Source organism: Camelus dromedarius, chromosome 29 (genome assembly GCF_036321535.1).
Source record: "Camelus dromedarius isolate mCamDro1 chromosome 29, mCamDro1.pat, whole genome shotgun sequence".
NCBI lineage: Eukaryota > Metazoa > Chordata > Mammalia > Artiodactyla > Camelidae > Camelus > Camelus dromedarius.
Window position 1 is genome coordinate 11,636,404 of NC_087464.1, and position 16,958 is coordinate 11,653,361.

Genomic DNA, 16,958 nt, shown 5'->3' on the forward strand with positions numbered 1-16,958 from the left:
CACTTCTCCATCTCAGTAACCATAACGTAATCCCACCTGCACAAGCCCGTTTGCCATATGAGGTCACACGTTCACAGGTTCTAGGGATTAGGGCCTGATACCTCGGAGGCCATGATTCGGCCCACTACAGTGGACAAGGACCTTTTATTTTTAATTGGCTGGGCTTTTCTTTTTATGGTTCACCTCTGCTTATGGTCAATGAACTGGTTCCCACTTAGTGTAGTAGTATGAAGTTCCCCTTCTAGTCAGAAAAAAATTTTAAGCAAAAAAGCAAATTGTTTTAAAGAAAAATATGAAATGCATAACAGTGCAGGTGGCACTGAGCTGTGACCAGAATGGGGGACGGACAGTCTGGGGCACCTGGGGGCTCCTGCCATCCTTCCTCGGAGTCCAGAGCATCATAAAAACGGGGCTGGGCCTCACGCCCTCTCTCTGTCCCCTTCCGCGCAGCTCACCATCATCTTCAAGAACTTCCAGGAGTGTGTGGACCAGAAGGTGTACCAGGCTGAGATGGACGAGCTCCCGGCCGCCTTTGCCGACGGCTCCAAGAACGGCGGGGACAAGCACGGGGCCAACAGCCTGAAGATCACGGAGAAGGTGTCGGGCCAGCACGTGGAGATCCAGGCCAAGTACATCGGCACCACCATCGTGGTCCGCCAGGTGGGCCGCTACCTGACTTTCGCGGTCCGCATGCCCGAGGAGGTGGTCAACGCCGTGGAAGACCGGGACAGCCAGGGCCTCTACCTCTGCCTGCGGGGCTGCCCCCTCAACCAGCAGATCGACTTCCAGGCCTTCCGCGCCGAGGGCCCCGGTGCCCGCCGGCCGCCAGCCGCCAGCCCCGCCCCAGCGGCCCCTGACACCTTCCCGTACGAGACGGCCGTGGCCAAGTGTAAGGAGAAGCTGCCCGTGGAGGACCTCTACTACCAGGCCTGCGTCTTCGACCTGCTCACCACGGGAGACGTGAACTTCACCCTGGCCGCCTACTACGCGCTGGAGGACGTCAAGATGCTCCACTCCAACAAGGACAAGTTGCACCTGTACGAGAGGACTCGGGAGCCCCCGGGCCGGGCAGCCTCTGCGGGGCCGCCCTCGGCCCCCCAGCCCCTCTTCAGCAGCCTTCTGCTCCTGACTCTGCTCCCTGCGCTCTTGGAGGCTGCGTAGGACGGAGAGCCAGGCGTCTGCAAGCTGGTCGGCGGCTGCACGCGAGGGCTGGTGGTCCCGCACTCCCTGCAGGGGTCTGGAACCCAGCCAGCCACATGGGACGGTTACCTCCGAGCTGCCTGGGGCTGCCTGCTGGCAAGGGCTGGGGGCGTGGGGCATCCCCTCCCCTCCCCGGGGCCTGTGACAAGGTTGTGGTGACCGGTGCTGTGATGTTTGTGACAGTAGAGCTGTGCAGAGGGAGAGCCGCTCCTCTCCGCCCGCCCCGCCGTGTGAATGTGCAAATCAGAGCCCCTCAGGCCCAAGCCCCCGCCCGAAGCCCCCACCCCGCCAGAGACACTGGGCGTGGGCAGAGTCGAGCTGCCCCCACCCCTCGCAATGCACTGAAACAGGCCCGGCTGACTGCTGCACGCGCATCTGGGGCTGCCCGCGCCCACGCCCACGCACACACTCACACACACTCGCACACATGAAGCCAGGGTCTGAGGCAGCCTCAAGGCTGGACCCCCCTGGGCAGGCAGGGCATCCTTTCCCCTTGGGCTTGAGGACACCCCCAGGGCTTGCTGAGCATCGTTAGGAAACTGATAGAACCCTTAGGCCAAAAGGTTGTGCCCTCCCGGTGCCTTTCTGCCCATGGCCTCCCTGAGAGCCAGGGAGAGACCACCGTGTGCGCCCCGGCTGCTGTGGGTGCGGGTTCAGCCCTGCAGGTGGAGGACAACGCATGTTGGCACGTGCTCTGAGCGATGGCCCTTCCCCCACCCTCCTGTCCCCTGTTCCCTACTGTTCTAAGGAAGTCGAGTCTTTGTTTCTAAACGTCTAAACAGAGAACTGCTCCCTTGATTTCTGTTCCTTCCTCTCCAGCAGGTGGCAGGAGCCTGTGGGCAGCGGGGCTGGGGCCACAGGGTGTGGGCTGGAGACCCAGTGGATAGGGCCAGCTGGCCTGCCCTGATCCTCTGCTGTCTCCTCACCTGCCTCTCAGAGCCCCCCTCCCCACCCTGTCCACCCAGGTCTGCATTCTGGGGAGAGGAGCAGGTTCTGGAAGGGGTCTTAGCCCTTAGCGTCCCTGGCAGGGTCTCCTCCATCTCAGCCTTTCCCTTAAGCCCAGTGGCCACACAACCAGGAGTCTTGCCGCTGGGCCTGGCTCCAGCCTCTTGTCAGCCAGGCTGCCCGTCCCAGGAGCCCCGAACCAGCCCCACCTCTGCTGCTGTTTCAGAGAACCCCAGGGACCAGCACTGGGCTGGGCTCCACTCCCAAAGGTACGGCTGGGCCCCAGAGGGCGATCCTCCCAGAAGCCCCCACGGGCCCACACTGTCCCCACTCGCCCGCCACATCCCCGGCAGCCTCTCTGCTGTTCCCCCGGGACCTCTCATACACTGGCCCAGGAGGCTGCGGATGTCCCTGCCTCCCCCTCCAAGAGGTCCTCTCTCCCTGCCAAGCCGTGGGCATGGGCGGGTGGGCGGGTGGGCGGGCAGGTGGGTGGGAGGCGTGGCCCAGCCCCTCCCTGCTGGTTTTTAGATGGTCCCTCTGTTGGAAGTCAAAAGTGAAGCACTTTATTTTGGTTGTGTTTGATCGAGTTCTGCTTGGAAGTGGGGACCCCTCACTGCGTCCTGTGTCTGCGACCTGTGTGGAGTGTCGCCACATGTACATACTGTAAATTATTTATTAATGGCTAAATGCAAGTAAAGTTTGGGTTTTGTTTTGTTATTTTCTTTTGGACTACGTGTTGGAGTTTGTTTTCTGAACAGGCTTTGGTTCCTTTGAGGGTGGAGGGTTGACTTTGGTGGTAGGTGTCCCATTACAGTGTGTGTACCTGGGGTGGGGGACAGTGCGTGTGCATGTGTGAGCTGAGTGTTGTGAATGCCTGCAGAAGGTGAAGCAGTGTAACAACCAAATCCTCATGCTTCTCTAAAATTACTTTTTCTCCTTATAATGAGCTATCTTTAGGGCTTGAGGGGTCCAGGTTCCCTTGCAGAGCTGGAACCATCTGGAAGACAGATGGCCACATGGTGGAGGGACAAGGAAGGGCCTTCTGGGATGAGGTTGGGTGGGCTGGCCTGAGATTCAGGATGAGACCATCTCTGCTGCTACCATCAGGCTAGGACCCCCAAGCTGGGAGTGGCTGCTTCCTTCCCAAAGGTCCCCCTCCTGGCTCGCAGCCCAGGGATAGGGTGATGGCACTGTGGAGGGGTCTGTCAGCCTGCAAGAGACCGAAGCTTTTTTGGGGCCAGGTTAACTGCTGGCTGTATTCACATTTTATCTTTTGAAACTACCAGTGAGTCAAGAACAAATGCCTGCCCATTTTACAGATGAGAAAAGGGAGGCTCGGGGAGCTGGATTGATTTGCCTAGGGTTACTTAGCAAGGGCAAGGCCACAATGTACACTTAGGTCTGTTTTGCCCCCAAATCCCTGCTGTGAATACTAAATGAGCAGCAGAGTTAAGCCAGACCACATCTCAGCTTCTCCACTTTCCTAGCTGTGTGACCTTGAGCAAGTCACTTAACCTCTCTGAGCCTCCATTCCCTCTTCTGTAAAATGGGCTTGCCCATCCCATAGAGTTGTTTGAAGATACAGTGAATTAATTCATGTAAAGTACTTAGGACAGAACCTGGCACACAGTGAATGTCCAGTGTTGGTGCCATTCTTATCCCAAGCTAGAGGGGTTGAGTGGGAAGATGTGTGAAAGGAGGGGGAGAGGGCCACATGGACCCTGGAATCTTGGTAGGGAGAGGAACTGAGAAGCCCAGAGAGTGACTGTGTACACCAGTCCCAAGCCGAGGAGGAAGCTAAAAATAGGAAGAGAGAACTTCCTTTTCTTACACAGGCTCCCAGAGAGAACAGGGGAACCTGGGCTTCGGGAGGGAGAAATCAGCCTGGAAGGGACGAAACCAGCCTGGAAGGGACAAAACCAGGCTGGACCACCCCCACGCACCTTACCTAGTCGCCCAGACTCATCCTCGCTAGCAACTGGGATGAAATAAATTACTCACTTGGGGGTTGGGGGTGGGGAGGTGTTGACACCCCTGTTGGCCCTTGGCCAGCACAGAAGAACACATTATTGAGAAGCCAGGGCACACGGGAGGGGAAAAAAAATGTCTCATTCACCATCAGGTGAAAATGCTACGGCACTTGCCAGAAACTAGTCTTGGGTTGGAATTCGTTCAGGACCCTGAACTTAACCTGCTGGAATTCTTTTCCAAGTACTATGCTGCTGGTGAACATGGAAGTTTGCATTCATCGTGAATATGGAACAGAGTCTCGAGCTCCGTGGTCCCCAAGAAGTAGGGTCATCTTGCTGGGCGGGCCGGGTCTGGAGCAGAGACTCTGCGCAGCTCGGCCCGGCCGGGTGGCCTGGAGGCACACGCAGCGGCGAGAACTCCCGGATATCCCGCTTGGTGAAGCAGAATTTGTCAGAATAGAAGACGGGAGACAAGGAGCTACCAGAAACAAATCAATGCGAGTCATTTATAATGCAGGGGGCAAATCTGGGGATGAAAATGATCACCAGAACACTTGGACAGAGACCCGCTGGAGCCAGGCCAGAGGGGGGCTCGTCAGAGTCGGGCCAGCCAGCCGGCGGGTGGAGCAGGGGTGGCACTTGGTCTTGGGCGGCAGGCCGACTTGGCCTCCAGACTGCCTCTGCCTGTCGCTGACTGTGTGGTCTCCCTTGGATTTTTTGAACCTTAGATTCCTTATTTGTAAAATGGAATTATGAGTACCAGCCTCCCAAGGCCATGACAGAACTCCAATGAGCTAACGCTCATAAATTGCCTCGCACATGGGCCCTGGCGCGCCCGGGCAGCGCCGGGAGGCCGCCAGAAACGGCCATCATCTCCCTTTGTGATTGCCTGTGTTCCTTGGTTCATCGGATACCGCTTTCAGGATCGCTGGTGCTGGGAGGCACAGCAGAGGCACGTGCACGCTAGCTTGCGTTCTCGTTGGAGACACAGGTCCGTCACTAAGCACTTCTGGAAGTGAGTGCCCCATGGTGACAGCGACATGAAGAAAAGGGTTCATGGGGCAAAGGTTCGGAGACAGATGCACCCCAGACTAGGGGAGGGTGGGGAGGAGCCTCCCTCTCCTGTGAGGTCAGCAGGGACCTCTGACTAGTTCACCTGCGTGAATCTGGGGAACAGGCCGTGCAAAGATCTGGGGAGAGTGTTCTCCATGGAAAGGATGGTGAGTGCAAAGGCCCTGAGAGCAGCAGCCCAGAGAGTTTAGTGGCAGCAGGAAGCAATGTGACTGGGGAGCAGTGAGTGGACAGACCAGGGTCCAGAGTGAGGCCACAAAGTGGCCGGGGCAGGGAAGGCCTAGTTATTCCAGTTGCCCTAGGAAGCCGCCAGCAGGCTTTGAGCATGGAGAGATGGGCCTGACTCTGGTTTCAAAGGAATCACTGCAGGAAAGAGTGGGACCATCAGGGGAGATGGTCAGGGGCTGCAGCACGAAGCCAGTCAGAGGTGGGATGTCAGAGGCAAAGCCAGAGATGATGCGGACGATGGGCTTTGGAGTTTAATGTGCAGATGGAGCTGGCAGGGTTTGGGGAGTGAAAGAATTTGAGAGAGAACCAAGATGCTGCCTCCAGGTGTGGGGGCTGGGCTCCGGGGAAAGCCGGAGTAATACATACTGAGACCAAGGGGACCAGGTGGGGAGTGGCTCTGGGAAACCGACACCAGTATCCGCACGTAGCTGGACTGTTCTTAATTTTTAAATCTAAATGGTGAAAATTCCAAGAGCAAATTTGTAAGGAGTGAAGGGTTCAACATAAACCTCCCAAACAAAGGGAAGTGTTATTTGTAGTTGCCCAAGTCGATTGCGAAGCCATGGTTGGTAAGAGGCCTGGCAGGGGTCTCCTGGCTGTTGTGAGGGAGGTGAAGATGTTTGAAGGCCGTGCCCGAGCAGAGAATCTTGGCAGCCCCGTGGGTTAGGTGGCCTGGGCCACACCCTTGGGAAAAGACAGCTGGCTTCTCTAAGATTGAGCTTAATATCATGCTCATAAATATCCAATTATGCATGAACCAAAGTCTTGATTCTGATGGGGATAATGATGCTAAATTTGAAAAATTTTACTTAAAAGAATAGCAGGGAAACCTGGGTGGGGCATGTTAACTCCCCCAGCTACCAGACGATGTAGTGGAACCTCTGTAGACTAGAAAGAGTCCCCTTCAAGCTGTGGCCTTGCCACTTGCTGGCCACGTGATCTGCAGGCGGTTCTTCATCCACCAAACGAAGGTGGACCGTGAAGAGAAGGGACAGGAGAGAGGGTCCCCCTGGTCTGAAGCCTGAGAGGCTTGGGGTCAAAGGAGGAGATGGCCCAGGGGTGCTGTGGGTTTTGGGCTGGGTCACCAGTCCAGGGACGGCCATCAGCTGTCCCAGGTGGGGGGAGGCCGTGTTGGCAATCCCAGACTTGATCCTGCAGGTGTGGACCCCACTCCCGAATGCCTGGAGACTGGAGTCACCCCAGCCAATGCCATGACAGCTCCGTTTTTGGATACCTGCCATGTGCCGGGCGCCCTGCCAAGTGTTTGCTCCAAGGACTGATTTATCACGGCGGAGCCCCTTCCAGCCGCCTCCTTCCCAGAGCTCAGGTGACTGGAAGCCGGGCCTCGATCTGAGGGGTGTGGCGAGCAAGGCTTCCAGGTGGCCCTCAAGTCAAGGCACGGGGCCTGGACCACCAGAGACCAAATGCCAAGGTGCGCAGAGCCAGGGGGACGCTAGCACTTGCCTTGCTGAGTTGACACATCCTTCCCGCTGCTAATGATTGGGGTGGGGGCTGGTGGTGAGTCCCTCAAGGAAGTGCCCAGGCCCCTCCCTCTGGATGTAGATCATGTGGGTCTAACCTGCCTTCTCGCTCTGCTGTCCTTCCTGGCACCAACACTGGTAGGCGCATCCCCTGTGAGCCCTGGTCGCGGTCTAGATTTTGGGGACACGTTCATTTATTCTGCACACATTCAGTGAAGCCCTGTGATGTGTTGGGGGCTGTGCTCGGTGTTGGGGACACAGCAGTGATCCCAGGAGTTGAGTGTGGCTGCCCTCCCGGGACTGTTCAGGTGAGAGGTGGAACAGAGCAGGGATGGAGGTGAGGACAGCCAGGGGACGTGGGGCAGCTCTGGTCCTCGCGCAGCTCACTCACAAGTCCTCAGGCCTTAAGCTGGCACACACTGCTCCTGAGCCTCCTTACGTAGTCCCGGGGCAGGAGTAGGACTGGGTCACAGAGCCGTCAGGGAGGTAAGATAACACTGTCCAGGGGCACTGGGGCCACTGAATGAGGTGGGGACAAGCTTCAGCGGCAGGAGGAGCTGGGTTGCAATCTGAGCTCCACCACTTCTGAGCTGTGTGATCTTGAGCAATTCACTTACAGTCTCTGGGCCTCAGGATCCCCAACTGAGAAATGGGGATAAATCCAACCTCAAAGAAATTTTGTGTGTGTGAGGACTAAACAAGAAAACACAGTACAGCCACAGAGCCTGGCACCCAGTGACTCTCTGTGGATGGTGGCTTCTGCTCGTGGACCCATCACACAGGCTGCTTCGTTCACTCACAAGTCTAGGCCATGAGCAGCTTGGGGTTCATAATATACAGATGCTTTCCGGGGACCCCAGGCCCTGCAGGGCTGAAGTTAATTCATGAGGATGAGTACAGATCTTTGTAATTACGGCTCCTTCAACTATAAAATCAAGACCCATTTATTAATTAAGCCCATACAAAACTATAAAACCAATAAACCACAATTGAGCAGCATTAATTTAAACCATGGGTGATGCTTTGCGGACACTGAACGGCGTGGGGGGGGCCATCCGGGTCCAGGCTCTCTCCGGCTCAGCTGTCTGTCGTCTGTGCCAGGCAGTGACTCTGTACCCCCCTGCCTTTCACTCCTCAGACCCTGGGAAGCCCCTCGTCCCGGGTCCCCTCTCCCCCTGGGGCAAGGAGCCCTGACACCTCGGCCCCAGGACAACCCTTAAGTCCTGGGCTCCTCCTCGCCCTTTCCGAGGACCCAGGATTTGCTTCAGTTGATTGAAAAAGATGTTCGTCAAAATGAAAACATTAGCAAAATTAAATTCTTCTAGAGACCTCTAAGGACTTCCTTCCCCATCATACATCTGTGGGCCCCAAATCATGAAGGGAGAGGCCCTGGTGCCTGGTAGACAGAGGGGTGGGGGAGGGGGGAGGGCAGAGAGGCCCCCCTGGTTGGGGGTTGGGGGCTGCAGGACCCCAGAACGATGTGGGAGGAGGTGGCCCCAAAAAGAGCCAGGGAGGCCCACAGAGCCTTCATCTCCAGCGTCTCCAGAGCAGGGAGGGCAGGGTGTGGGCTGAACCTCAGGACAGGTCACCAGGCCCAGGCCGGCCCATGCTCGGGACCAGCAGCCCTGAGGAGGCGGCCACAGTGGTGATGGTTCACCCCACATGTGCTTCACATGGGCCAGGTAAGGCTCCCCCAGCAAGTGGGTGACCCTGGATCCCCCCTGAGAGGTTAAAACCTGTCCCAGGTCACAGCAGTTGGGGTGCAGCCTGACCCGAAGATGAACAGTCTCTCCGAACCCCATGCTCTCAGCCCAGCTGCTGCGAGGGCCCTGGGTCTCCTTACTGGGCCTCGGGGCCCCCGTGTGAGCCCACTCTGCCGTCCACCCTGCAGCTGCCACCCCCAGACCTTGCCGCCTCTTCACCCTCCTGCCCTGTACAGCGAGCCTCGGGGCCTGGGCTGCCTCCCTCCTTGGCGAAGGCAGTCGTGTGTGTGCCCCCGCAGGGCCGTCCCAGAACTGCAGCACTGAAATAACACCACGATGGTTAGGAAATTGCCTCAACTGAGTATTTGCCCCAGGCCTCTAAAGCCGCATCACCCTTCCCGCCAGCTCCCCGACCTTCTCACACTCCCACAGACGAAGGGTTAACACCCGGCAGGCAGGAGGCCTTGGGGAAGTTGTTCCACTGCCCAGAACTGGCTTCTAACTGCTTTAAACGTCCCCCTGGTCCAGGAGGCCTGCCGACTGGGACCTGAACTCCAGCCTGAGCCCCTAGCCGGCTCAGCCCCCGGGGAAGGGAGCACCCCAGTCTCCCTCTTCCCGGTACCCTCTTGGGTCACCTTACAAGAGAGGGCTCCAACCCCCGCCCCTACATAGCCCATGTGGAGGCAGAACTCAGAGCTGGAGATGGAGGGAAACTGGTCCCCACTGGGAGCCCCACTTTTCTTGGGGGGGTGTGGTGGCTATGACAACATGGGTGCAGCAGACTATGCCGGGGGCCCTGATGGCATCTGTGGGCACAGGGAAGGGACAGACAGGAACGGAATGTGGGGTGGGCGGACAGCAGGGCCAGAGAAGTCTCCTCAGAGGAAACTGAGCTTGGATTGAATCCTGAGGATGAACGAGTCAGCAGGCAGCCAGAGGTGATGCAGGAGGAAGGGGACAGTGGCCTGGAAGCAGACCCGCAGGATCTGAGGCTGCTGGAGCAGTTTGGGCTGGCTGCAGTCAGGGGGCTCAAGGAGACAGACGATCAGAGCGGCCAGTAGGGCAGGTGGTAGAGGGGCATGGACCCAAACCGGCAAGCTTAGTGTTAAGGTGAGCATCACCAGGAGCAGCAGAGTGATCTGGGCCTTGTGGCTCAGGGCAGCCCCTCCCGCTGCCCCACCGAGGTAGAGGGGAGGAGAAGCTGGACCTGGAGGAGCCTATGCATCCCTGAAGGGTGGCCGGAAGTGAGGTGCTGCAAGGCCGACAGTCAGCCAAGCTGGGCGTCGGCAGGTCAGCACTGCCTCTGGGCCTCCTGCTGGCGGAGGCAGGTGAGGCTGGCCTCTCCCGGTAGCCTCTGCCCCCTCCTATTCCCCACCCCTGTCACACTTCCAACAGGGGCAAGGTGTCTCCATGCCTCTAGCTCCGGTGCAGGGTCGCAGCCTAGGGGAGTGGCACCCCGGGGGCAGGGGAGTGAGGGCTGAGCCTTCCCAACGTTGCACGCTGGCTGTTTGTAGTGGAAATCTGCTGCCCTCTGCAGGACAGTTCTAGAATCACACCCACTCAGGGACCTCCGTCAGAGAACGGGAGCTGATCCCAAAACACAAGGCCGACCCCAGTTGGGGCGGCAAGAGTGGTCTCTCCCACGCGCAGTTCTCCAGTGACTCGGGACATCCAAGCCTCCCTCTCTGATAACATCAACAGATGCCGAGCTCATCGTGGGGGTCCCCTCAGTGACCCTCTTCACGCTACACACCTGGCAAGGGGTTCTCGTGAACCCTGTTTTGTGTTTGGAGGCTTGGAGAGGCAGCGAACTCGCCCAAGAGTGTCAGCTGATTCGAAGCCAGGTCTGTCCGCCTCCCAGACCCACGCCTGCCATTGATCCTCCCCTTTCCCGCACCCCCTCCCCAAGGCTCAGCCTCCAGTGCCCTGTCCCTCTGCTTACCTCCTGGCTCTTCTCTCCCTGGCATTTATGTGACCTTTTGTCCTCTATTGTTTGCTTGTCTGGGGTCTGCCTCCCTAGTCCCCCAACCAGAAAATCAGAGAGGGCAGGCTCTCGTCTGGTTCACCATGTGCATGTCCACAGCACCCAGACCAGGGCCTGGCCCACAGGGGAAACCTCTCTCTCGTGCGACGGTCTAGTCCCAGGTGTGTCTCCCCCGGCAGACTGTGAGCCTTGAGGGGGCCTGTCTCTGCCTCCACGTCTAGATGGTTCTGGTCCCTGCTGGGCCCTCCCCCTGGGGTTTAATCTCCACCCAGAGCAGGTTTTGCAGAAGCCCCCCTCCCCGGCTTCCATTGTCTGGCTGGCTCCAGGATGAGGGCTGCGGAGTCCGAGGTAAACCCAGCCTCCCCTCCTCAACCCGTGCCTTCCCCACCCAAGGACTGATGAACGCTGCCTCCTTCTGGGTGGCCCCCGGGGTCTAACAAACCTTTTCCTTTTCTGCTATTGGAGCTCTCACTTCCAAAACACATTAACCCTAAGAGCTGCCTCCTCTATGAGCAAATGAAGGTAAAAGGGTTACCTGCCCTACAGCACACAGGGAGGGACGGGCAAGCCACAGACTTCCCTACCCGCCTCCTAGACCATCCCTGCCCCCCAAGGCCACCCCAGGGCATGGGGTCAGTGGGGACAATGCTTTGGTAACAATTCTCTCTTGGGTCACAAAAGAAATTAAGAAAGAGATAACACATGCGAAACCTCGTGAGGCAGCTCCGGCCGCAAGAAGTGGCTGCTATTCTGTGCATCTTCGAGGTCAGAAGCCTGTAGGTCAGGGACTTGCCTGTGTTCCACACAAAGCTCTGTCACCCAGCCCAGAACTGACCAGGAACCTCCAAAACCCAGCCCAGGGAAGGGCCTCACCACCAGCAGTGGGGGCAGCACCACCAGAGCCCTGGTTTCTACAGGATAAGCCGGGCCATGTCTCTTCCCCACTTGACAGAGCAGATGCAAGAGGCAGGTTAGGAGGTGACACAGGCCAAGTGGGTTTCCAACCTCAAAACGTGATGGCAGGGCTGCTCTGAGGCAAACCTGGTCCTGCTCCTTTAAGAGCCACAGGTTGGAACCCAGAGCCACTGTTTCAGTAAGTGACCTTTCTGTTGGCGCTAATTGGGGAGGACTTGCCTGGATGCCAGACATACGAGGCCCTGCCAGGGAGCAGGGAGGGGCCTGGGCCTGCTCCTTCCAGTAAAAGGCAGGCGTTTTGGCAGCGGTCAGTTTAGCAGCCTGGTTGCTATTGTAAATCACAAGCTGATTATTACACTTGTTCTTAAAGTTTCCCAAAGCTGTTCCAGCCGAGCTGTGAGTTGCAACACGATTGTCTGTTAAGTTTATCGGAAGGAAGAACCCTGGGCTCTTCTCTGAGTCTTTTGACACCAACTACACGTGTTAAAACCCCAGCACAGGCGGGCTGGCGGGTGGGAGCCCTGCAGCCAAGGGTCCCGGGCCAACAGTCACAGGAACTAACCCCAACGCTGAGCGGACACACGGGGTTTACTTGGCATCAAGAATTAAGAGCTTCACCAAGACTGAAGTTTGGTCTCAGAGTCACTTAAGTAGCAGTGAAAGCCCTTGGGCCTGGCCGACTTTCTCCGACTCCTATTCAGACGGCTCCCCGCCCGCAGGCTGTGCCACCCTTCCTCCGTCTGGGCCTCGCAGGCGCAGGGTGGCCCCTCTGCCAAATTGCTCAAGTTAACATCATTTGTGTCAGTCTTTCCATTATGAAGTGCTCTTTCCCCCTTCAAGAATATACAACCCAACTCTACAATTACCCTCAAGGCTGCAGGCTGGCAGGCACGGTGTTTTTATTTCCTTGGATAGAGGGAGGGGGCTGCGGGACCCCCGCCTGGATGGGCACCGACCGGCCTGGTCTCACAGGGACCTCCCCGGCTAGACCAATATAGCAAACTGAGGGCGGCCCTGCTCCCTCCTGGCGGCAGCTCCTCCGGGGCAGCATCAAGTGCGGGACGCGGGGCTTAGAAGACAGCGCTGGCCAGGGACCGTTAACCTCAGCCACTAGGAGATAATGCTAGTCTGCTGGGTAAGGTCCCGCACCCACCACAGCTGGTGCCGGGTGGGGTGGGGCAGGGAGGGAATGTAACTTTAAAAATCTCCATTTCACAAGCTGTCAAACAGCCCTGATGACCCAGCGACCAGAGGAAAGGAGGCGAGGCGGCCGGGACGGTCACAGGTCGCGCCGATGCAATGCAACGTGTTCGCCCAATTCTAAAAATCCTTAGTAACACTTTTTAATATACAAGAATCAAAAGTACAGCAGTTTTACAATGTAGGAAAATTTAATACATACTATATAAACAACATTATTTACATCAGAAATCACTAGGACAGTGGCATTTTTCACAAATATAAATTAATGTTTAGTCAACAGGTTTTTAAAAGTCCACAATTTTACAATAAAGAAAACCCATCTGTCCCCAACTGAGTGGGGCACAGATGGACTAAAGCAGCCTGGACCCTCGGCCTGGCTCTCCTCGCCCGAGCCGGCAGCCCTCAGACAGGCAGGAGGACCACTGGCGCTGGGCCCCGGGCCACTGCTCCTGCTGACGAGTAGGTTTTGGTCTGTAGGATTTCAGCGTTGCCGTGTGAATTCGGAACTGAATTGCGTTTGCACCGCGCACCCTGATGCGGCTTGCAGGTACCAGGCTAGTGTCTGCAGCACGATGTGACAAGTGTCCTGCTTTCCCGATGAAGGGCGGGAGGAATGACTACAAGGAGGGCCCAGGGCTGTGAGCGCAGGCCCCGCGGAGAGCCCGGCTGTTTCCCTCTGGCCGTCTCTGGCAGCCCGTGGGGACGCATCTGGGGGCACCTCACCAGGGTTGGGACATACGCGTGAAGCCTGTTTGGGTTTGGGTGGTACCAACTCCCCTCTTTCTCAGTCCCTATTTCTACCTAGTAGTTAAACCTCTGAAAGCCAGGCTCCATGGAGTATCACCCTCACATTCGGGGGCAGCGTCTCCCATCCACAAGCCAGAGTTTCTACCTGTGCAAACTTCTGTTTTTGATCTAAGCATATTCATACTGACTTAGGGCCACAAGGAAATGCCTCTGTTCTCCCAACCCCTCTTCAAACACACTCCAAGGCCTCGCGTAGACACTGCGTGGGGATACTGCACTCCTCATCCTCAGTTTAACACTGGTCTGGCGGATACTGCCTTCTGCTACATCATATGGCACCAAAAGTCCTGAACGTGAAAAGAGCTCCTTTTTCCTCATGAGACATCTTTGGGAGTAACTCACATCTATTAACGACTATAGAGAAAATAAAACCTTGGTGAGGACTGAAATGCAGGCCCTCCAATGACTCCTTGTGGCCTCCTCTAAATGAAAGGAAGGGCCGCCCTACTGGAGGACGCGACCTGACTTCCCACGGGGAAGTCATGCTGGGCGCTCCCTGTCCACCCCCACCAACGTCGAATGGCTCAAGGACCAGCAAGCCGGCCCACCCTTCCTCTTTGGCCTAGGCAGCGCCAACACAAGGTATGTCAGTCCTGTCAACCAGAGCTCGACCTGTGGCCAAAGCAAATGTGATTTCCCATCTCCTCCCACTGGGCGATCTCACACGTCCTCAGTGGGGTGACAGTGGCCAGGGGCGCCTCTGCGGTCCCTCGGGCTCTGCTCTGGGCACGCATCGTACAGGCCCAGGATGACCGACCCCAAGTGCCAGGAGGAGACAGGCTAGGAGGTGGTGGGCCCTCTGAGCTCCCCACACAAGCTTTGCGGACCTGGTCTCTCCCGTGGACTTCCGCCCAGACAAGCTGGAGGATGCCCTGTGTAGCACAGAGCGACAGCCCAGCAGAGACCTCTGCTCCACTGGGTGATGCCACATGGGAGGGTCCTGGTAAAGGCATTAATGGTGCTGCCCAGGACACCAGCAAGAAAGTGATGATGATTTTATGAAGTCCCCACGGGTAAGGATGGGGAGTTTAACCCTGTGAACGCCCAGTGGAAGGGTTTCCACCAGCTCTGAGCCTGGACGCTTACAGGCACACTGTATGTTCAAGTCAGTCAGTCTGTCTCCATCTAGAAAGGCCTCTGGACACTCTTAACAATACTGGCAAGCTCTGTATAAAATGAACAGGATGGAAGGCCCCAGAACCAGTGAAATGAAAGGAGCCTGCCTAGTTGACACAACCACCTTGCCTCCCGTCCTGACTCAATTTGACTCTAGTGTGACCCTTACTATCTACAGCTCAGTCACCCTGTCCCTGGATGCTTCCTGTTCTGGAAAAAAATTAACTTAGGCTTCCTCTTAACTTGATCTCACTCTAAAAGGGTTCAATTCTAACGACGTCCAACTAGCAGTGGAAACGTGTTCACCACAGGTAACTAAGTTTTATCTGTCTACCCACCACAAGCGGCAGGAGACGTGTGATTCCGCGTAACCTACTTCTGCAAGCTGCGCAAAGGGAACCAAGATGCAGCAGCAGACACCGACCCACTGCCACGCTGAAGCCTCCCCCGCTGGCCGCACTGCCACCTCCCGCGCTGGGAACCCGTCCGCCCCCTCCCCAGCACCCCCGGCCTGGTCTGGCCAGCATCCAGCCCGCCAGCAAGTCTGCTTCCGCTTCCCCCTCCACTCCAGGCCCGGTACCTCACCGCTCATCACAGGAATCGGAAGTCCACCAGGGATTCCAGTGCCCCAGCCACGCTCCCCCCACCCCACTCCCTAACCCCGACATTCAGCCCGCTCCCAACCAACCCACGCCAACTCCAGTGCCGCCTCAGTCCTCAAAAGTCACTGCACAGACCCGACCTTCCCTGGCACAGGGGGCAAATGAGGCCCATGTGGGAGACCAAACCTTTGAAATGTACAGTGTGGGAAAATCTAGTGTTGGTGGGGAAGTGGCTGTCGTGGAAACTGCTTCCCCTTCTCTGTTCCCCCCACCCACCCCACCCCACCCCGCACCACAGGTGTCACATAATGAGGCCTGAGCATGATTTTCTCCCAAGAACACATTCGAGGGGGGTACCTGCTCCCCTTCAAGTCCTATGACATGAGACCCCACCCGCTCGCCCCTACGCCCCACTCCCCGTCAGCAGCATCTGTCACGTCCGAGTGAAGCAAGTCACGTGCTGTCCAGCAGGTCCCAGCAGCCCTCATGCACACGCTCCTTCCCCGACCCCCGCACCGAGGTCCAGGGCGCACTGACCCTGGCAATAAAACGTTCACGGCTCCGAGATCCCTTCTTCCTTCACTGGGAGACAGCCTGTGAAACTGGCACACAGGAAGTCCCCTCTTCCTCCTAGCACCCATCAGAGTGGGAGGCCAGGACCAGGCTGGAATGGGATGGGGTGCAAAGTGCAGGAGTGGTGACCGAATCAAAGCCTCCACTCCCTGAAGTGCTCCTCCAGCCGGCGAGCTGACGGCAGCAGCGTGTCCAGAAACTCCACTCGCTGGTCTAGATGCCTGGCTCCTGTGGGATCAGACCAAAAACATCCAGGTGCTTATGACTCTCGCTCTCCCCTTCTTTCCAAGCTGTCCTTTATGTTTTCCTAACATTCCAGTTATAATCTGGGTTGTTTTTCTGTTCTAGTGATCTCTCCAAAGGAGATCTGTGATCCAGGGGTGACTTGGAATCGTGAGGAGACTTCTGAGAAGGGGGCGAGCGAGGATCTGAGACTGCGGGGTGCAGCGGGGGCAGGGGCTGTTTATACTCCCCCAACTTGTCTGTGTGGAAAGAGCGATGATGGTCCGAGGGTCCCTGGCCATGGTAGCCCATCGGGGGGCGGTGATCAGACATTCGTCGGAAATCCTGCTGGTGGTAATTCTGAGGCCTAAATTCATCGGATCGCCTCCGCTTGGAGTCGTGATGGTGCCTGAAACAGACATTCAAGGATCAGCTGAAGACGAAAGCCGGATTCCCACCCTCCTTCATCGTCCACTGACTCTTACTCGTGCATTCACATTGAAGGACACTTCCAAGGACTCAGAGGCAAATACTTACATTACCAGAAACCGAAAAAACAAAACTGGAATAGTAACAAAGGGCTATTTTATACTTATTGGCAAAACACAGCCTACGAAATGACATAAGCCTCACCAAGCCTGCAGTGAAACAAGTACACACTTGAATCACTGATGGCTTTGTAAACTCATATGCCCTTCAGGAAAACTGGCAAGATCTACAAACATTTTCATATTCCTTGACCCAGCCCAGGAGAAAAAGAGCCACAAAAATGATTCTGCAAGTTATTAGTAACAGGAAAAATTACAATCAACCTTAATAGCCAACAATAAGGACCGGGTTAATTAAATTATTTTAAATTGACTCAATGTGAAGAATATTAAAAATTTTTAGTCAGAGCCATGGCAAACTGCTTGTTAGACTATTAACAGAGAGTTTGT

At 56.8% G+C, this 16,958-nt stretch overlaps 2 protein-coding genes across 6 annotated transcripts in view; one reads left to right on the forward strand and one right to left on the reverse strand.

The window, feature by feature from the left end:
* Positions 1–2,601, forward strand: part of RGMA (repulsive guidance molecule BMP co-receptor a) — a 41,581-nt gene extending 38,980 nt beyond the window's left edge. Inside the window, exon 4 of the mRNA XM_031440502.2 lies at positions 451–2,601. Coding sequence (XP_031296362.2) covers positions 451–1,161 — 711 coding nt within the window. The 3' untranslated portion in view covers positions 1,162–2,601. The remainder of the gene's footprint in view (positions 1–450) is intronic.
* Positions 2,602–12,869: 10,268 nt separating this feature from the next.
* CHD2 (chromodomain helicase DNA binding protein 2) overlaps positions 12,870–16,958 on the reverse strand; it is a 94,514-nt gene continuing 90,425 nt past the window's right edge. For 4 of the 5 annotated variants that reach the window (XM_064480547.1, XM_064480548.1, XM_010975715.3 and 1 more), the window contains one exon: positions 12,870–16,429. In XM_064480547.1, coding sequence (XP_064336617.1) covers positions 16,096–16,429 — 334 coding nt within the window. In that variant the 3' untranslated portion in view covers positions 12,870–16,095. The remainder of the gene's footprint in view (positions 16,430–16,958) is intronic. The other variant, XM_064480549.1, reaches the window with a different exon arrangement.